Here is a 22,448-nt window from a genome sequence, read left to right on the forward strand (position 1 = left end):
TGTTTTTTATAACCCAACCCTGATTGTACTGTATTTCTCAACATCTTTGTCCATGACTTGTTTGGAGATCTCCTTGGTCTTCATGATGTTGTTTGGAGATCTCCTTGGTCTTCATGGTGTTGTTTGGAGATCTCATTGGTCTTCATGATGTTTGGAGATCTCCTTGATCTTCATGATGTTGTTTGGAGATCTCCTTGGTCTTCATGGTGTTGTTTGGAGATCTCCTTGGTCTTCATGGTGTTGTTTGGAGATCTCCTTGGTCTTCATGGTGTTGTTTGGAGATTTCCTTGGTCTTCATGGTGTTGTTTGGAGATCTCCTTGGTCTTCACGGTGTTGTTTGGAGATCTCCTTGGTCTTCATGGTGTTGTTTGGAGATCTCCTTGGTCTTCATGGTGTTGTTTGGAGATTTCCTTGGTCTTCATGGTGTTGTTTGGAGATCTCCTTGGTCTTCACGGTGTTGTTTGGAGATCTCCTTGGTCTTCATGGTGTTGTTTGGAGATCTCCTTGGTCTTCATGGTGTTGTTTGGAGATCTCCTTGGTCTTCATGGTGTTGTTTGGAGATTTCCTTGGTCTTCATGGTGTTGTTTGGAGATCTCCTTGGTCTTCACGGTGTTGTTTGGAGATCTCCTTGGTCTTCATGGTGTTGTTTGGAGATCTCCTTGGTCTTCATGGTGTTGTTTGGAGATTTCCTTGGTCTTCATGGTGTTGTTTGGAGATCTCCTTGGTCTTCACGGTGTTGTTTGGAGATCTCCTTGGTCTTCATGGTGTTGTTTGGAGATCTCCTTGGTCTTCATGGTGTTGTTTGGAGATCTCCTTGGTCTTCATGGTGTTGTTTGGAGATCTCCTTGGTCTTTATGGTGTTGTTTGGTTAGTGGTGCCTCTTGTTAATCGTGTTGCCACCTCTTTGGCCTTTCAGAAAAGGTAAAGTGTATATACTGACAGACATGGAACGCTTAGATCACAAACAGGTGGACATCCTGTCACTAAGCATGTGACTTATGAAGGGAATTGGGTGCACCAGAAATTTTTAGGGACTTCATAGCAAAAGGGGTGACAATTTTTAGTTATTTGATCCCATAAATTGAAGTTATGCCTATATTTTTCTCACTTCATCAACTTTATATAGTGCTTTATTTTAGATGCATAACACACAAATCGGTTTCCAAAAATATTTTCACACAGGTTGTAATGTACCAAAATAGGTAAAAAGCCAAGGGTGTTGAATACTTTCGCAAGCCACTGTATTTAATAATTTTAATGATTTCATTGCTACATTTTTGAAAAAAAAAATTTCTATTAAGTTTGAGAAATGTCTTAAATCCCCTTTACTTCAATTTCTAGTGTTCGAAAAAATGTGGTTCCGGGACAAGGACAAGACTTGTCGTATGTCAGAGACCTAACGGGGAGCGATTCAATGATCTCAGCTGTGAGATACTGGATAAACCCCCAGATCGCGAACAATGCAACACTCACAGTTGTCCTCCAGACTCTGCGTGGAATACAGGTCCTTGGAGCTCGGTATGACCATAAATATATGTGTATATATATATTTTTTTTTTTTTTACTAATGACAAATGGAATTTTATCCATCACTTATTTTTATAGACTGAGGTCTTCCATAATTTAGATTTAATGCCGTTTTCATCTGAACCTTGCACTTAGTGATGCTTTAGACACAATTGTCTGGTTTGATGTCAATCCTAACTTCTTTTCCGCTGCGAAACCAGTTCGGCATGTTTTTCCTTAGAAAAGAACGAGCTTTAATTCCTTTTCACCGCATCGTGTTATGTCAGAGCGCAATGCCTGAACGTTCTCTACGTTTTTCCCACAATGTAAAGGACATTTCAATAGAACAATCATGTAAATTGCACATAAAACAGACACCAAAATCGTTCATAAATACACGTCTAATATGTGTTACGTTATCGTGAAGAATATTGATATTTAGTAGTTATTTTTTTATGACAAAATTTATATTTTAGGGATTTTTTTTAATTATAAGTTACCGTTTGCTATACAACCACGGTACGTCCGTGCAGTTCTGGTGTCAGACTCCTCAGGCTAAGTTCACATGCATTGTTTTTTTGTTTTGTTTTTTTTGCTGCATTTTTTTTTTTATATAAACTAAGGCTACTTTCACACTTTCGCGTTTTTTTGTGCATAAATGAGCCTGCGTTTTTTTTTCTATACTTACCATGGGTGTGCATTGTCATGCGTTTGTACGCGTTTGTATGCGCAAGCGTTTTTTTGTAAAATCGCTTGCGCACAAAATTCACCCAAAACCCATTAAAGTCTATGCTTTTTTTGCAAAAACCATGCGCAAAAAGCAAGAAAACGCATGATGCGTTTTTTATGCGCGTTTGCGCTGCGCACGCAGCACAGCGCAAATTAACGCAAGTGTGAAAGTAGCCTAAAAGCTGCTTTTTGCAGACCAGCAAAAGCTATGACATTTTTTTCCCTGCCTGAATTTGAGCACCGCAGCATCTTTTTAAATCAGCAGCATGTCATTTCTTTCATCGGTTTTGCAGCGTTTTTTTCATACATGGAAAGCAACGAGAAGGTGAAAAAAATGCAAGAAATGCACCCGAAAAATGCTGCAAAAAAAGGTGGTAAAAAATGCTGGAAAATAGACGTATTACTTTCAAGAGAGGAGGTTCTGGCTGCAGCAAAAAAAAAAAAAATGCCTGTGAACATAACCTTAATATCAAGGGCATTTTTAGGACCTATATTATAATATTTATTTGACATTGCATAGAAGAATATTTGTTACATTCCCTAGATGAGAGAGAGTTGGTTGTAGTGTGTGATTTGCAGAAAAAAGACATTTCTATATAAATAAATAAGTGTGTGTGTATATATATATATATATATATATATATATTCATTTTCACACTCTTCAACATTGAAATTGCAACACCAAGAAGGAAAAGATATCAAATTATGGAAATCACGGGATGGACAGATATGATAAAGAGAATCTGTCAGAGGGTATTTGCTGTGTAATCTTAGATCAGCATTATGTTCGGGCAGAGAGCCTGATTTCAGGGTTGTGTCACTTACCAAGCTGCTTGGTGCAGATTTAATTGAATCCCTACTTTATCTGCTGTTAATGTAGCGGTGCTCAGAATGCTGTGTTGTGTATAACCCCGTCCACACGCCTGATTGGGAGCTTCCTGTGTATATTGTCAGCAAAGCTGCCAATCAGTGGTGGGGACAGGGTTACACATTAGCTGGACAGCCGGGCACAGGTCGCCTAGTCCAGCAGTGATGATCTCCTGTTGATAAAACACTGATTGTATTGAAACTACAGGCAACGGCTGGGTAAGTGACACCTCATTGGAATCAGGGTCTCTACCCCTACTTTATGCTGCTCTCAGATTAAATGGCTAAAACCTGCTGACAGATTCCCTTCAATGATGTACAGATTAAATAATGGAAACAAAATATTCATTATCAAGTATCAGCGCCGCACACCTTGGCATTCCACCAATGGTTGTCTCATGAATGTTCTGCCGCAATGAAAGCACTTGACCAAATCGTCAAGATCCACTCATAGAAACTCCTCTACATTTGCTGACCAATGGCATCCCAGATGTGCTCAATGAGAGACAAGTCCGAAGGTGCCATGAACCATGGGAACATGTTTAGACCACACAGGCTGCTCACTGTAACTCAAGCAACATGTGGCCAGCCATTGTTGTGTTGAAAAATGAGCTCCAAGGACACTTTGGAGAACTGGCTGCACCAATAGTTATGTGAAGATCTGAGGTTGTGGGTTGTAATAATCACCTAGGCATTTTACAATTCAACTATTTTTAATTCATTACATTCATGGTCTTACAGCAATTCTGGGTAGATGGTCACAATACAGTGTCCCCAGTTCACAAGATCCCATCCTGGGGACCATAGTTTCACTGCCCCCTGTATCTGGCAATACTCACTGTCTCCCAACTTTTGCTTGGCCCACAGCTTTTGTATCTCCCGCCAGTATAGGCTATAGTCACAGTCCTTGCTCCATAGCACGACCTTAGCACATGTCTCTCATTTCAGCTGGCAACAACAGTCCTTAGGATAGTTCCTCACATCCAGACAATAGATATCACGACCATAGCACATGTATCAAGCTCCAGCCGGCAACCACATATAGTACAGTCTCATCCAGGGTTCTCCAAATGTATTTGTGGGTTCAGTGATGGGCAGAGGAGCAGACCTGTATTAAACCAGATGGAGACATGGTTCCTTGAGTTTTTCCTAAAAAGGGTCTCTTTGCAGAGGGAGCAAGACTTTTTATATCCACAGCTCCCATTCAGGACATTCTTCCAGGAGATGTTGGGGGAGGTGATCCTTCATTGTTTGAGTGTTCAAATAATCTGCATATTTATCCCAAGTTGTGCAGGTTAGTAAACTGCAGTGGGCTGATGCAATACGTAATCAACAGGCATTCACAAATTAACATACAACAAGAGTCAACTTAGGGTGGTTTCACATTAGCGTTTCAGGGCGCAGCGACGGCCTGCGCAGGGCCGCCGCTAAGCCCCGCCCCTGCTACGCCTCCTCCTGTAGCTCCGCCTACGGGCGCATGACGCTGCCTGCATCCTGTGTCCCCTATCTTTATCACTGGGGATGCAGGCCGTGCGCAGTATGCATTTGGCGGCGCATGCGTCCTTTTGACGGTGCGCCGACCAGCGCCAAACGCAACCTGTTGCAATTTGGTTGCGCTCGGCGCACCGTCAAAAGGACGCATGCGCCGCCGAACGCATACTGTGCACGGCCTGTGTCCCCAGTGATAAAGATAGGGGACACAGGATGTAGACAGCATCATGCGCCCGTAGGCGGAGCTACCAGAGGAGGCGCGTCAGGGGGCGGGGCTTAGCGGCGGCCGTGTGCAGGCCGTCGCTGCGCCCTGAAACGCTAATGTGAAACCACCCTTACAGTGTCATATGAAACAGTGGCTCAATTGAGGCCTCTGAGACTAACTATCAAGAGTAATGGAATGATTGTTTTTAGCTTTAAGTTATGTATAGATAGGAGCCAGCCCACAAGTCGTCTTCTTCTTACTGTCACTGGATGGAAACCTTGATTCCAGAGGCTGAACACTTTCCAGGTGAAATTAGTGCACTTAAACTGATGAGCAAGCAAATCTCTAATAATACACAGCAAGCAAATCTCAAAACAAAGCAATAAGTATGACGTAACCAGTGCTCCAAGCTGGAAAAGTCTGCATCCCTTAGAGCCACGGATTCCGCTCTACGTCCATTTGTCCAGTAGACTTTAGAACAAGGCCACCTCCTCGCAGGTTACATGACCAAATGAATCTAACGCCGGGCTATTAGTGTATCTAGAATGGAGAACAGAGTGGTCCGGCTACTGTGCACACCATAATGATGGGAGTAGGACCAGTGTGACGTTCCCTCGTGAAGGCCACTTCATAGCGTTGCCCACAAGGTCTCATCGGATTCAAAGATCCGTTCTGTACTGCAATTAAATTTAGCCTAAGGTGTCACCAGTGGCTGCATCAGGAGGCATTTGTGGGACAACAAGCTACAAGTCAGATGTCCAGCTACAGGTGCTCTATTAACCTCACGTCACTGCTCTCAACGGCTATAATGGTGCAGAGCAAGACAGCAATGGAGGCTGGAATGGAGGTCTGTCCTCTTCAGCCATGATAGCTGAGATTGTTATAGAGACCACATGGCCAACGCTATGAAGAGGCCTTCACAATGGATCGCGTTCAAGAAGCCATTTTTCAACACTACAACACCAGGCCACATTATGCTCATGCTACTGTGAGCAGTCTGCAAGTGCTATACATGTTACCATGGCCTGCAGCATCCCTGAACTTACAGTATGTCCCGCATCGGAACATCATTGGTTGGCAATGACAAAGAGAGCTGCCAGCAGCAGATCTTAATGATTATACTCGATTCTCAATTAAATGTTTTGACACATCATTAACACATATCTATCCATTCTGTATTTTGTCTATATATTTGTCATCTTTCCTGACATTTTAGTTTTAGGTAATACTTGCATGCCTCATAAATTAACCATTCTACAATTCTGGATGATCCTTTCTTAGAACTTGATCTCCTGAGTTTCTATGTATTCCTATAGGATATGAGAATAAGCTGATGCCGGACAAATTACATTTTCCGTGAAAACAAAAGGATTGGGCATGTTGAAATCCAACTACCCTATTCTTTCCTCCTCCTATATCTGCCATAAGGAGGAAAGTTGGGATGCCCCCATATTAGAGATTAGCAATTGGAGTCATGCTGCCTTGGTCCGGTGTCCAGATCTCTATGGCAGCCGGTGCTAACTTCTACCCAATGCCCATTAGTGGGCTGGAGTTTCCAGGTGAAATAATTATATATATTTGGTCACCTTTACTGTAGAGACATGCTCTTTGATCAGGGGCATGGTATCACCCAGTAGTAGAGTTGTTGTGAGTCTCGATTCTAAGGATCCGGTCCAGCGGCCATGTCATGACCGTATGTCCACTGGACAGGACCCATGAGATTTGCCTAATACCCTGACGGCATCCGAGGCTTTTCTTTTAATAAGACGGTCTGGCGAGACATCACATGCCAGGATTACCATGCAACAATGGCGTCGCAGGAGATGCCGGAGATGCCAAGAGGATGGGGGGCAGTATCCAATGACCACCCAATACTTCACTGTCTTCTGGACCGGATTCTATGAATCAATTTGCACCAACTCTACCCAATAGTCACTTTATTCACACATTTCCAGGTGGGGATTGCAAAGGGGTCTGAACAGCAAAGAGCCCTAAACCGAGAATTCAAGTATTTAGTACAAGACATACCAGGAAAGCTGCCGTCTTTTCTTTAAAGGGGTTCTTCTGAATCCGACATGGTTTATTCCTTGTTCCCGAACTACGCCATTTCTGAGACATCGACCTTTTTTTCCTGTAAATAATTCAATTTTTTTTTATCCAAGTGGGTGTGGTCCTCAAGAAGACTCTCATAAAGAAGAGTGAAGCAACACGCCCACTTGGCTAGAAAGACTAGATTTATATACAGGGAAGAGGGTGGTCATATCTCAGGAACGGATATGTTCCTAAAGTATGATCCTCTCCTGTATATAAATCTAGTCTTGTTAGCCAAGTGGGTATAGTCCTCGACCTTTCTCTGTAGTCACGCTCTTTAGGATCACGCCCAGCTGGCTAAATGGAAGAGTGGGGTCATATCTCATGAATGGAGAGGCGCAGGAATAAAAGTAAAATGACGCCGAATTCAGGAGAACAGCGGCGTTTACACCAAGCTAAAAAAAATTACATATTTATGGCAAGTGACGTATCCCCCTTTAAATAATAGTTATGAAATGTAATTGTTTATCTAGGAGTACTGTGTGAGAGAGAATTCATCTGTGCAACAAAGGGACGTGTACCTGAAATGTGTTAAGTTTTTTTTATTTTGTTTTCCTTATTTTTATTCTCCTTGTATTTATTTTTTTTTTCTATGTAAAATGGCACATAAAATTCCAAATATTCCGACATATGTTATCACTTACAAAACTGTACGGGATATTCTAATGAATATTCATATTTATGATATTTATTGCATAGAAAGTATCACATTCTACAACAAACTGTTATTTTTTTTTTCATTTTACAAATCTGTTTTTTTATTTCCTTTTTATTGTTGTACGACTTGTGTGTTTTTAAAGAAGACGTTACATATTCCGTTCTATATGTAATTGTCAAACAAGATTGTATTAGGTGTTGCTTTTCGCCTTTGCATTTTTATTTTTTTAGATGTTGTGCAGAAATTATCTTTTGGTGCTATTTCATATTTTTATTTATATATATATATATATATATATATATATATATATATATATATATATATATAAATATATATATATAAATATAAATATGTTGCAAATTTATATATACCGGTACATATGCTTTTGGGGGTTGTACAAATGTGTAAAAAAAAAAAAAAAATTTGATTATAATTGCATTTTGTAAATGATGTGACCCAAGGAGTTCAGTGCCACCTTCGCTGTATATTTCATACTCACAAAGTTTATTATCTGTTTATATATACATGCATATATAAATATATATTGTATATATATATTTGGTTCTACGGCACTTTATGAAAAAAAATATTTGTAATTTATTGAACTCCTATTTTAGGCGTGAGGTTAAAAAAATGAATGCACAGTTCTCTGATGATATCCCAAAGCGATTCAAATTCTCTCACTGTACCTCTGCAGTAAATGAATATAGGCATCAAAGGGAACCTGTCACCATGTCTTCTGGCTTTATTGGCGCTTGTGCCCCGATTAAAATGATACCTTTTTTGTACAGATCCGATGTACCAATCATGAGAAATCTACACTAGAAGTCTTATGCAAATCAGGCCGGAAGTGCAATGTGGGCGTGTCAGTGTAACTGCACTGACATGCCCCAAGTGCACTTCCAGCTCAATTTGCATAGGACTTCTACTCTAGATTTCTTATCACTGGTACATCAGATCTGTACAAAAAAGGTATCATTTTTATAAGGGGACAAGCGCCTATAAAGCCATACAGCTATTTCCATTTGCTGAAAGTGTCCCTTTAAACAGACAGTATTAACATGAAGGTTACTTCTGATGTATTTAAGACAATTTCTGAAGAAATCATTTAGTCTAAATAAACTTTAAATAACACGTCTCTTATTTATCTTCAGTATCTTTATTTTTTTAATAACAGCTTCAGGTTAGTATTGAAATGAACAAATTATATAATGAAAAAATATCAAAAAATGGCAACATAAAGGTATAAAAAAAATCCAAAAATGCCTCTATAAATATAAACAAATGTGGACTTGCAGTCCTATGTGATATCAAGTTTTATTTTGCAATTTTTAGTGAGCGCGGTCTCAGCAGCTCTGTTTCTCATACCTTGAAAGTAGCAGCTCTGTCTGCCCCTAGCACAGAAGAAAGTCACAGCACAAAAAAAACAATCAGTTGTAAAACTGTGCACACAAATAAAATAATAATGCACATTTTTTTATTGGGTCACACATATCTGAATGTGTTTGCAATCCTTTTTGCCATAACATTCACGCAAAATATTTCCCCACACATGTATGCTTGGTCAAGATAAAGGTGAATGCCTACTAGAGTCAGAGAGCATGGAAAGTATCATCCTAAAGACTGTTCAGCAGTGGCATTTCTATGTGCGTCAGTACCAAAAGCCGCATCAGCAGTATTAATGTGGGCAATGTTTTAGACCTCAAGGAAAATATTTATTGACAGGAGTTTAGTGTCTGAACTTCTTCTACAAGACCACAAATAGTGAATGTTTTCCTCTTGGCAGACTTCATGTTGTATCCCAACATGAAGGGTAGCTAAATATTTGTTGATACGTTATAGCCCCTGGCTAATAGTTTTGGGGCTATAAAGGTTTTTTTAACTGAGATTGTACACTTCTCTGCTCACTCTCGAGAATCACTTCAGGAGTGAACTTGATACCTTGGCACTTGGGTCTAGTCAATGTGGTTTCCTCCTTGACCCGTGTGGCACTATGACACTTTTAGGGTCGCCTCTTGGCATAATTTGATATCATCAATGTGCAAGTCGTAGCTCATACTTTATTAAAGGGTCATTCCAAACTGGGCAAGTTATTACTTAATCCACAGGTTGGACTGCTGGGGTGACCTAAGACTCCTCACTGATCTGAGATCAGGGCTCTAAAGTGCCACCACTCAGGACATCTGAGAGCCCTGTTCACTGTATGAGAAGAAGTGTCAGTGGTGGAACCGCAGCAATCAGCAAGGTATCCCGTAATGTGGATAAGTAGAGCAACTTGGTCACTACATACTGCAAGAGACAGAGACAAAATTGATGAGTTCAAGATGGAGGGGACTGGGTATATAAAAAATAATGATACATAGAGAACACATCTTATCAAATGTTTTGCTCGAACCTTAGGTATGCTATGAGATCTAAAATATATTTTCAATGGATATTAAAGATGTCTGGTTTAGAAAAACAATTTTCAAGTAGCTTTGTGTGCAAGAGAAGACCCCAGCCTCTTCTTACTTCAGTATGACTGTTATTTCCAGTATTACATCAGATAGAAAGGGTGGGCAACAGTGTGAGCAGCCTCTTCTTACCTCAGCACTACTGATATCTCCAGTATTAGATTAGACAGGGTGGACAGCAGTGTGAGCAGCCTCTTCTTACCTCAGCACTACTGATATCTCCAGTATTAGACCAGAATAACAGGCTTGGTAGCAGTATGAGCAGCCTCTTCTTATTTCCGCATGCCTGTTATTTCCAGTATTACATCAGATCGACAGGGTGGACAGCAGTGTGAGCAGCCTCTTCTAACCTCAGCATCTCCATTATATCTAGTAATAGATCAGAGTGACAGGGTGGACAGCAGTGTGGGGAGTTTCTTCTTACCTCGGCACTCCTGGTTTCTTGTGACAGATAGAAGCTGCACTGTTGACTGAATCATCAAGCAACTGTAGAGATTAAAATAGTTATAGCAGATGGAGAGGTTAGCTCAGTCCCAGAGGATACTGGGAAAGTTATTGTTTCCAGGACATCTAAGAATAGGGTGTGTGCTGGAGAGTCTCCTGTCAGACTGAAATTAGACAAGCTATATAGACCAGTTCGTCCTGGGAAGTGATTGCTATATTCATAGAAGCAGTCAGGACAGCCAGGAGCATCTTTATTAACATACCTCAAGATAGAAGTCAGCGGGCTACAGCACCTGACTCATCCCCCCTCCCCCACCTCACCGCATGAGCAAGACACAGTTCTGCTTAGGTGAAAACACTGTGTGAAGAGAAGTTATTTGTGAAGAAACTTTCATCTATGTCGATGAAGCATTGCATGAAGAGAAGTGATTCTGTGTGATAAAAGCAGCTTGAATAAAACCCCTGTGATCAACTTCAACGCAGAACTGTGTCATAGCTGTGTGCCTGTAAACCGTTACCTCCCCTCTACTGTACAGAATTATAATTGATGGTTGCCCTGAGTAAGATTTCCCCAGGATTTCAGCAAGAAATCATGTTTACATTGTATCACCTTCATATACTGAGTGGCGTGTATGTAACAATCTCCAGTACTAAATCATATAGACAGGGTGGACAGCAGTGTGATCAGCCTCTTCTTACCCCATCACCTCTAATTTTTCCAATATCAGATAGGCAGTGTGAGCAGTCTCTTCTCCAATGATATCTCCAGTATTCAATCAGATAGACAAGGTGGACAGCAGTGTAAGTAGCCTCTTCATACCTCAGCACTGCTAGTATCTCCAGTATTAGATCAGATAGGCAGGGTGAACAGCAGTGTGAACAGCATCTTCGTACCTCAGCACTCTAGGTATCTCCAGTATTAGATCAGATAGACAAGGTGGACAGCAGTGTGAGCAGCCTCTTCCTATGTCAGCATCCCTGGTATCTCCAGTATTAGATCAGATAGGCAGGGTGAATAACAGTGTGAGCAGCATCTTCTTACCTCAGCACCCCTGATGTCTCAAGTATTACATCAGATAGACATGGTGGACAGCAGTGTGAGCAGCATCTTCTTACCTCAGCACCCGTGGTATCTCCAGTATTAGACCAGAACATTTTAGAACAAGGCGTGTATAACAAGGCAGAGGCTATTTTAATTCTATTGTGATCACCTCAATAGACTGAAGATAATTGGCTAATTAAAGGGAATCTGTCACCTATTTTTTCGACTATAAGCTGTGGCCACCGCCATCAGGGGCTTATCTACAGTATTCTGTAATGCTGTAGATAAGCCCCCAATGTAACCTGAAAGAGAAGAAAAACGAGTTATATTATACTCCCCCAGGGGCGGTCCTGGTCCGGTCTGGGTCCGATTGGTGTTGCGGTCCGGTCCGGCGCCTCCCATCTTCTAGCAATGACGTCCTCTTCTTTGCTTTCTGTTGCGGCTCAGGCGGAGGTGCACTGCTCTGCCCCGTTGATGGCAGAGCAGAATACTGCAGTGTGCAGGCACCGGGAAAGGTCAGAGAGGTCCAGCGCCTGTGCACTGCAGTATTCTGCTCTGCCCTCAACAGGGCAGAGCAGTGCACCTGCGCCGGAGCTGCGACGGGAAGCAAAGAAGAGGACGTCATCACTAGAAGATGGGAGGCACTGGACCGCGACACCAATCAGACCTGGACCGGACCTGGACCGCCTCTGGGTGAGTATAATCTAACTCGTTTTTCTTCTCTTTCTGGTTACATCGGGGGCTTATCTACAGCATTACAGAATACTGTAGATAAGCCCCTGATGGCGGTGCCGGCAGCTTATAGTCGAAAAAATAGGTGACAGATTCCCTTTAAATGCATTTAGGAATTAATTCATAATGACATTTTCTTTCTTCCTTTCCTTTTTTAACTTCTAGAAAACCCCTTTAAACTATTTTTATATTACCCTAAGGAAATATGAAATGAATATTGCATTGGCTGTTATCTTTGGTAGAGAAAATAATTAGAGATGAAAATGCTTAGATGCGCTGCTAAATATGTGAACGAACGGCCACCTTAAGAATGTCTGCATGTTTATGCTGAATAAACTTGGCCTTATGGTTTACAGACTTAAAGTGCGGCTTTGTGTATAGAGGATAGTGTTGGCGATATCTGCGTTTTCTCTTTTACAAGCATGCAGCATAATGGACGTTTTGCAAACCCAGACAAATGAACACTTCCGAGAGCTTGTTTGACTTACGGCAGACACAGTGCATGTTTGCGCAGCTAAATAAACATGTGCGCTTCTTTTTTTTTAATAAACAATGGCTTAGAGTCTTCGAGATAATACAACCTTGTAAAATTTTGCATGGAGCAGCTGTGGGGGTTTGATTACTTCCAGTATGTGACCCTGAAATGAAACGTAGGGGATGTGTGCTCTTATAAATAATACATGCAAATACATATCCTGCAAATATTAGAAGTAGCTGAGCGGTTCGCTGACCGGTAGCAGACCTCCTGGGTGACTTCCGATGTGTTGACGTGGATTAGGATGACGAGAAGGATATTTCAGAATTTCAGTTGCATTAATGTTGAATTACATTTTGGCTCTTTTATTATGCATTAGGATGTACGCTACTCACGAAAAGTTAGGGATATTTGGCTTTCGGGTGAAATTGATGGAAAACGTAAAAAGTTCACGCTACGGTGATATTTAATCATGAAAGTAGGGCGTTTAAGTAAATGTATGCAATGGTGATTTTCTTCATCTCAACCAATTTATTGAAACAAAAGCCAACAACAAAAATACCAATGTCTCAATGACTTGTCATGTTGTCTTGAGCATCAATTACAGGTGACAACGACGTCTCATGCTGTTCACATGTTGTTATTGTCTGCTGAGGCATGGCATCCCACTCTTCTTGAAGGACATCCCTCAGGTCATTGAGGTTCTGGGATACAGAGTTACAAAACTCTACAGGTGACTCTGCCAATCCCATAAGTTTTCTATGGGATTCTGATCTGGAGGCCACTCCAATTGAGGTACCCCGATCTCCAGCAGCCATCCCGTAATGATGCGACCTCGATGAGCTGGAACATTGTCATCCATGAAGAAGAAATAAGACCTGTGTTGTTCAAGCAGAGGCACAATGACTGGATTAATGATGCTATTCAAGTACCATTCACGAAGTGCAGGGCAGTTCTATATTGACTATACACGCCTTCCCACACTGTAACACCACCAAAGACTCCTCTGGAGCCCAGAGTGGCTGATGCATAGTGCTCTCCTTGACATCTCCAACATCATTGGCGGCCATCATTTATGCTCATTGTGAATCGACTTTCATCAGTGAACAGCACTGAGGTCCATTGGTCCTTCGAGCGTAGATGTCCTTGGCCCCATGCAGGACGATGACGTCTGTGCCTGGTGGTGTGGTCAGGTACCCTTGTGGGTCATCTAGCATGCAGACCTCGATGATGTAAACGTTTTCAAATGGACTGACGTGACACTTGGGTGCCCCTCATCTCCTTTAAATGTGGCTGGAGTTGTGTGGCATCATCATCCAGTTCCGACAGCCATTGTTCACAATGAAGCGGTCATCAGTGTGGGATGTAGCCAGAGGACTTCCACTTCTTTGCCTTTCTGTGACTTTTCCAGTCTCTCTGTATCTCTAAGCTCAATGGCCTCTTCCATCTGAGAACATCCTGCTTGAAGCCTCGCAATGGTGAGGTCCTGCTGATCAATTGTTAGGTTTCGTCTTGGCCTCATGATGTCAAAATGTGAACAGCTTGATGATGAGGACTGTATAATACCATTTCTAACTAAACCCCAAAATGTATTGGGGGATTCATGGATCCAACACCTGTTGTGAATTTTGCCATTAAACTCCTTGTTAGAGAACAGCAAGTCGTGCAAAAAGTACTGAAACATTGAATAATTGGACAAGTGGATCCAAAAGTTTAGAAACAGTCACTTTAAGTTCAACAGAAAAGGTTAGATTGCATTTTAGGTTCATTCTGACATTTCCCCCGAAATATCCCTACCTTTTTGTGAGTAATGTCTTAACAGCTTGAATCCATTGGCCGCAATTTGGCAAAAATGTATATATGACCTTAGTTTATGAATGTACCCTGGTCAATCCTTTGGCTACAAGTCTGCAGTCACCCTATATGACTGCAGAGTTGTGAATCTTCACATCACTTGCGCTGCTCTGTGGGAGGATTTTCCGATGCCGAGAGCAGGTGGTCATGCGATTTGTATACTTCCAGCCACATTCTGACTATTACATGTATGTATCCGGCTTCGCTCAATACGCTTGCATTGTGTGAGGCCACGTACGTCTAGTTGGTACGTGACCGCATGTATGCAAATCGCATATTTGCAATCACACGCCCCCTGCTTCCAGCTGCTGCATCGGAAAGTCTTCACAGCGCGCAGCGGGCATGATGTGAGGATTCACAAGTCTGCAGTCACATAGAGTGACTGCAGACTTGTAGCCTAATGCCAGACAACCCCTATAAGGAAAGTGATAATAAATTTGTGAAATAATGATGACCTTAATGTATGGAAGAAAGACTGGGGCTATGTGAAGTTTAGGCTTCAGCTCCATGTTGACACTTTATTGACTACTTGAGCAACGTTAAAGGGTTTACCCAATATTCTTAAGTTATCATCTAACCATAGGAAAGATGATAACTTACTGATCGATAAGGGTTCAACCACTGGGAGACCCACTGAGAACAGGGCTCTGTAGAGTCCTGCCTCAATGGAGCAGGGGTCGACCATTCACGCCTCTACTCAATTCCTTGTCTATGGGACTGGTGGAGGTAATCTATTGGGGTCAAAACTCAATAGTAGGAACTTCCAACCCACCAGAAGCACCTGGTGGCCAATAATAATCTGTAACAGGTCATCCCACTAACTTTCAGCTGTTTATACTTGTGGTAGTTGTCTAATCTGATGACAGATCGGCTTTAAAGTTCAACATATATCTCAAGGCATTGGGCATATATATTTTTAAACCTATTTATGTAGTTCTCTTCCATTGAACATATGGACAAAATAAACACACCAGATTTTGGTGTAAGTCTATGGGTGCCCTATTAATTCGTTATTGTAGACCACAAGTTCCTAACTTTTTTATGTATTATTCCAGTATTTTTGTGTCCTGTTGTGAGCTCATTTTCGGGTTTGCCTCTGGCTTCTGGTGAGGGTTATGGAGCTGGCTGTGCTGACAGAGGAGTAGTGAGTTCTCTATCTGGACTCCCTCTGTTGGTGAAGGGAGGTAATGAAGCTGATCTAAATGGCAGAGACTGGCCACCTGAGGAAGAGGACTGCGATTGGACATCAGGAGTTTCTGATTGGATTTAAGGCAGCCTACTCCCTAGTTTCTTGCTGGTGATTTCTCCTGACTGTGGCTTCTGGTTTCCAGTTTGGTTCCTGCCTTCTTAAAGCTAAGTTTTCTCTGCTATTGTTCATATGAGTTTTTGTCTGGTTTACTTAGTTTTTGTGTTCAGCCAGCCCTGGCTGGGACTGGGCTGAATCCCCATTTTGTCTCTGATCAGTTTATCTCTTTTGCTCTGTCTTCAGAATATACCTGAGTGCTGATATAGGGAATTGGGCTTTATTCGATCAGACGTGTTGGACATTTTTTTGGCAGGGTTTTTTGCGTGATTGCAGACAGCAGCTTTTCTTTCCTGTCCTTTCTAGTTAGTGAGGGCCCCATCATTTGCTCAGCCTGTCTTTCTATCTGTGTTTGTGTTTTCATCTTATTTCACCGACAATACATGTTGGGGGCTGTCTATTGCTTTGGGGTCTGCTCTGGGGCAGTTTAGATTTTCCCTTTCTTTCTTTAGGCTTATTTAGTTCTCCGGCCGTGACGAGGCGTCTAGGACCACCGTAGGCACGCTCCACGGCTACTGCTAGTTGTGTGGATAGGATCAGGGGTCTGCAATTCGCTAGTTACCAACCTCTCCGGTTTTCTGGGCTTAGCTTGCTTTGTGTTTTGTCCTCCTCGGTGACTCATTCATAAGTGTCCCTTGCACTAATGTGCCGTTTGCTCTCGGCAGGTCACTAGGAAACATGCTAATGTTGTGATGTAAGCTTTGCTACTTTAAACCTATGCAGAAGCATACAGGCCAGGCTTTAGATTTGATGGTGTTCTCACGTCACCTGGGCAGCTTTCAAAACTTCAATAGTCTACTAGGGTAGTGAGCATAGCAGCAATTATTGGCCCATCAGCTAAGTTGGACCTTTTCCAATGTAAAAAGAGTCTTCAATTTATTGGTATCACTTGATGTTGGTCTTAAATAGTACTTACGTCCTTGGTCTTCGGATGATTTTTGCCCATAATGACTGATACATCTGTGAAAGACTGTGAGCACTCAACTGTTGTGCCATCCATCTTCTCTGACCACGCCAGACTCAAAGGGGTTGGCCAATACTTTTTTTATTGATGACCTATCCTCAAGATCAGTGATTGTATGACACCCAGCACCCCCACTGATCAGCTGTTACCAAACGTTTTTGGATGCTTCCGGAACACAGAAGCTCGTCAAGACTATAGTGGTCACGGTCAGGTACGACAAATACATCCCCTTATTCATTTGAATAGTGGGTGGATCTGCAGCATTTGAGAGCATACGGGAGTCGCCAGTAACAGCTGATTATCAAGGGTGTCGGGAATGGCACTACAACTGATCAGATATTGAAGACCTATCCTCAGGATGAGCCATCAGTAAAAAAGTAGTTGCCAACCCCTTAGTTCTTCAATACACTTTCAGTAGCTGCAATTTTCCCATTTCCATGGCGATATGGATGTGCTCTCGGTTCAGATAGGTGTTCCTTTGTTTTCAATAGGTAGAAAGTAATAAACCACTCCCAGAACCCTTTGTTGGTGTTATCTCCAGAAAGCACAAATGGATTGGGCATTGAAATCATTTTTTCCCTTTATCATCTGTCAAGGAAAAGTCAAGAGGCCACCAAGGTTGGCCCATCATATCAAAATCGGTGGGTTTGGCCAATTTTCCCCTTTTGTACAGTGCCTTGCAAAAGTATTCGGGCGCCTGGATCCTTTCAACCTTTTCCCACATATCATGCTTCAAACCTAAAGATACCATTTGCAAAATTTTGGTGAAGAATCAACAACATGTGGGACACAATTGTGAAGTTGAACGAAATTTATTGGTTATTTTAAATTTTTGTGGAAAATCAAAAACTGAAAAGTGGGGTGTGCAATATTATTCGGCCCCTTTACTTTCAGTGCAGCAAACTCACTCCAGAAGTTCATTGTGGATCTCAGAATGATCCAATGTTGTCCTAAATGACTAATGATGATAAATATAATCCACCTGTGTGTAATCAAGTCTCCGTATAAATGCACCTGCTCTGTGATAGTCTCAGGGTTCTGTTTGAAGCACAGAGAGCATCATGAAGACCAAAGAACACAACAGGCAGGTCCGTGATACTGCTGTGGAGAAGTTTAAAGCCGGATTTGGATACAAAATGATTTGCAAAACTTTAAACATCCCAAGGAGCACTGTGCAAGCGATCATATTGAAATGGAAGGAGTATCATACCACTGCAAATCTACCAAGACCCGGCCGTCCCTCTAAACTTTCATCTCAAACAAGGAGAAGACTGATCAGAGATGCAGACAAGAGGCCCATGATCACTCTGGATGAACTGCAAAAATCTACAGCTGAGGTGGGACAGTCTGTCCATATGACAACAATCAGTAGTACACGGAACAAATCTGGCCTTTATGGAAGAGTGGCAAGAGCAAGAAGAAAAGCCATTTCTCAAAGATATCCATAAAAAGTGTTGTTTAAAGTTTGCAACAAGCCACCTGGGAGACACACCAAACATGTGGAAGAAGGTGCTCTGGTCAGATGAAACCAAAATCTAACTTTTTGGCAACAATGCAAAACGATGTTTGGTGTAAAGGCAACACAGCTCATCACCCTGAACACACCATCCCCACTGTCAAACATGGTGGTGGCAGTATCATGGTTTGGGCCTGCTTTTCTTCAGCAGGGACAGGGAAGATGGTTAAAATTGATGGGAAGATGGATGGAGCCAAATACAGGACCATTCTTGAAGAAAACCTGTTGGAGTCTGTAAAAGACCTGGGACAGAGACGGAGATTTGTCTTCCAACAAGACAATTATCTCAAACATAAAGCAAAATTTATAATGCAATGGTTCACAAATAAACGTATCCAGGTGTTAGAATGGCCAAGTCAAAGTGCAGACCTCAATCCAATCGAGAATCTGTGGAAAGAGCTGAAAACTGCTGTTCACAAACGATCTCCATCCAACCTCACTGAGCTCGAGCTGTTTGCCAAGGAAGAATGGGCAAGAATTTCAGTCTCTCAATGTACAAAACTGATAGAGACATACCCCAAGCGACTTGCAGCTCTAATCACAGCAAAAGGTGGCGCAACAAAGTATTAAGTTAAAGGGGCCGAATAATATTGCACGCCCCACTTTTCAGTTTTTGAATTTCAACAAAAATTTTAAAATAACCAATAAATTTTGTTCAACTTCACAATTGTGTCCCACTTGTTGATGATTCTTCACCAAAAATTTACATTTGGTATCTTTTATGATTGAAGCATGATATGTGGGAAAAGGTTGAAAAGTTCCAGGGGGCCGAATACTTTCGCAAAGCACTGTGGATGGCCATTTCTAGACAAGAAGTCATATTTATTTATAAAAGTCGAATAGATACTGTATATGGCCAACATAAATCTAAATCTGCTTTAGCTAGCTTGAAGGTTCTCCATCCTAGAAATACCATGATTGTCCTCCTGATAAATATTCTTGTTCATTAGGGAAAAATATCCTCAAGTAGACATCATTGTCAAGAGTTTTGGTTTATAAATTTGTGGAAACCTTTGGATATTTGCAAGCTTCCTTGTAGAGCACACGAGTTATGTCTGGAGCTTTTCAAAACTTTACAGAATATTCATTATGTTACATAACACAAAACATTTTTAGACATACGTGCCATGTTGAATTCCAACTCCTGATCCTATTGTTCTCCCAGGACATACCCTAGAGGTGTCTACCAGTGCTTTGCCCACCTTTAAAAACACATCACTACTTTACTCACCATTTCGCGTGAAAATTCAGCAAAGAGACATAGCTGTCTTTACAAGGGTTTTCTCGAAATCGCAAGTTATCCCCTATCCATAGTGTACGGGATAACTTGCTGATCACTGGTGGTCTGCCGATTGGGACACCCAACGATCCTGAGAAAGGGATTATGCAGGGCCACGACTTTAATGGAGTGGCTGTGTACATACTCGGCCTCCACTCCATTCATTGTCAAAGGAAATGGTTGCCGCAGTACTCAGCTTCCTACCGGCAGTCCCATAGACAACGCATGTAGCAGGGGCCCACCATGGGCAATTCTGCTCCATTCAAGACGGGGCTCTGTAGATCTCCTTCATTGGGGTTCCGGAGTCCCATTCTCAGGATCAGTGGTGGTCCCAGTGGTTTGACTTCATTGATCAGAAAGTTATTTCCTATTGTATAGACTTTAGAGAGTCAGTAAGGTGCAATTTTGTGAAAAAACCCTTCAATTCTTTCCCCCGGTTGAAGCACATAGTGCAGTAGGAGCGGATTTACAGTTTTGCACTATGGCACCATGGTTACTTGCTATGATCTTTATTTCAGCCATGGACTTGCTTTTAGAAATATTCATTGTAATTTGCACTGAAACTCTCTATACTATTCACCGGCTGAGCTCACGCGTTTCGCCGCCGTACATTTCATCCTTTCCTATACTGACTTGCTATCAATCACCGTGTCTGCATTATTTTGTCAGCCATATGATTAGTAATAGCTAGAATGATTACAATTACTTTCCGCCCATAGTTTTTCTTTCTGTTGCGAGTATTTCATGTCAGCCCTGATTATGGTTAGCACGGCCTCACACCCCCTCAATAATAAGGCTGAGATGAAATTGTCCCCCGGTGAGGGACTGAATTTATAACAGAAAGCTTTCTCGGCAGAGATAAGAGCTCCATCATCTTCACCCTTGCAATTTTATGACTTGTTTAGCTGCTTAAATATGTTTTTTTCTAGGCTGTTGGATTTGTGAGATAAATGCTAATTTTTCAGAGGAATATCGTGTGTGACAAATCAGTGGGAAAGAATCTGTGTAACAAAGAGACAACTGTCTGTAGGAAAGATACCTTTGTAAGAGTGTTCACAAATTCTTTCACTCCTAGAAGAATCAGTAATATAGGACTTAAAGGAGCATATTCAGGCCCCTGCAGGACCTACGGAGCAGAACATGGAAAAAGGATTCGCCCTTTAGTGTTGTTTGCTCTTTCATGCCCCGCCCCCGAGGTTCTGCACCAGGCATAATACATTGGGGAAGATTTTACCTGTTCCTTTAGGGTTGATCACCTATATCTTAGGCGTGTTAGATCACCACTGGGTTAACAACTAGTGGAACGCTAGCAGATCCATAAAATATGTTAAAGGGGTTGTTCATTACTTTTATTTTTTTTGCATCAATGACCACAAAACAGCGGATGTGTTAAAGTAATATAATGACGTATACTCACCCGCTGCTTCCCTCAGTTCGGTGATACCATTGACGTTCCTGAACTGTACGTCCCAGGAATGCGCAGATGACTGTTACAGCCAATCACTGGCCTCACCGGTCAGGTACGGCCCATGCCATCATCACCACCATGGCTATTGATTGGCTGCATGTGGCCAGAACATCATGACTGCCGGACAGTTGACAAAGACTGTCAGGAACATTGGAGCGTCAGCGGTGGAAGACTTAACAAGTGAATATTAGATATTTTATTCTTTTTCATGCCTTCCCTGATCTCATTTCTTTGGAAACCCCTTTATTGAATATTCAAGAGCACTATAGTGGTATCATAGGAGATGATTGGAGATGGTCTCCACGAGAGATACACTTCTTCTGAATGACTTGTCTGAAGGAGCGTGTTGTACATTTTACCATTAGATTGTAGCAGCTAAGTTGGCCATATGCGTAGAATACCGATTTGGTTAAGTATGTCCCCATTGTTTACAAGAGTGGGGGTCCCATGTGCCTCAGCGTGAACAGAGCAGTAGCGCACAAGTGTGACCATTGCCTCCATCCATTGTCTGTTAATGAAGCGGCGGTAAATCATTAGCACTACCCTTCATTTCCACTGGGAGGCGTAAGATCCTCCTTATGATCGGTGAGGACCCCCTATCGATTATTCATTTATCACCTAAACTGTGAGATATTTTTATTTATTTTAATGGTCTTCGGCCTAATCTCGAGCCTTCGTGACTTGATGGATGATCGTTCTGTAGGAAGATCGGTCTTGTGCAAGCCTAGCTATGTCCACCAGGGTCTTCTCCATCGTTATCTTGATAGTATCAAGCCATCAGGTTGCCGGTCTTCCTCTTTGCCTTGTTCCCTCTATTCTTCCGACCATGATGTCCTTCTCCAGTGATTCCTCTCTTCATATGATGCATCCAAAGTAGACAAGTCGTAGCTTGGTGATCCTTGCTTCCTGTGACATCTCTGGCTTGATTTGTTCCAAAATTGATTTGTTCTTCTTGCCATCCATGGTGTTGATAACGTCCTTCTTCAGCACCACATATCTAAGGCGTTGATTCTTCTTCTGTCTTGTTTCTTTAACTGTGAGATAACTCCTTTAAGAGGAAACTAAATAGCCAACATTCCCAATCAGTCAGGCCGCTGCCCAGCTCCGGTTGGGAGTCCCACATACACACAAAATTGTAGCCAAATCCTGCCGTAATAAGTAGGTTCAGAGACGTTAATGTGTAAGACCAGCCTAAGAAATGGTGAGCTTTACTCTATATTTAAGGGTTCTTCCAGGTAACAAGTACTGCTTTCCATTAATAACAGCGCCCCCCTTTGTTCTCAGGCGGTGTGCAGTATTTCTTGAAGAAAGCAGCCTTGTCTTTTGAATGTTGGACAACCCCCTCGACTCCACTTGTTACTTTCTTGCATG

The 22,448-nt window shown here is 42.0% G+C and overlaps 1 protein-coding gene across 1 annotated transcript in view; it reads left to right on the forward strand.

Annotated features, from left to right (window-relative positions):
- ADAMTS9 (ADAM metallopeptidase with thrombospondin type 1 motif 9) overlaps positions 1–22,448 on the forward strand; it is a 256,075-nt gene that overhangs the window by 159,987 nt on the left and 73,640 nt on the right. Inside the window, exon 28 of the mRNA XM_073569764.1 lies at positions 1,342–1,518. Coding sequence (XP_073425865.1) covers positions 1,342–1,518 — 177 coding nt within the window. The remainder of the gene's footprint in view (positions 1–1,341; positions 1,519–22,448) is intronic.

This window comes from Dendrobates tinctorius, unplaced genomic scaffold (assembly GCF_039654945.1).
Source record: "Dendrobates tinctorius isolate UK_male_01 unplaced genomic scaffold, ASM3965494v1 ptg000027l, whole genome shotgun sequence".
Classification (NCBI taxonomy): Eukaryota; Metazoa; Chordata; class Amphibia; order Anura; family Dendrobatidae; genus Dendrobates; species Dendrobates tinctorius.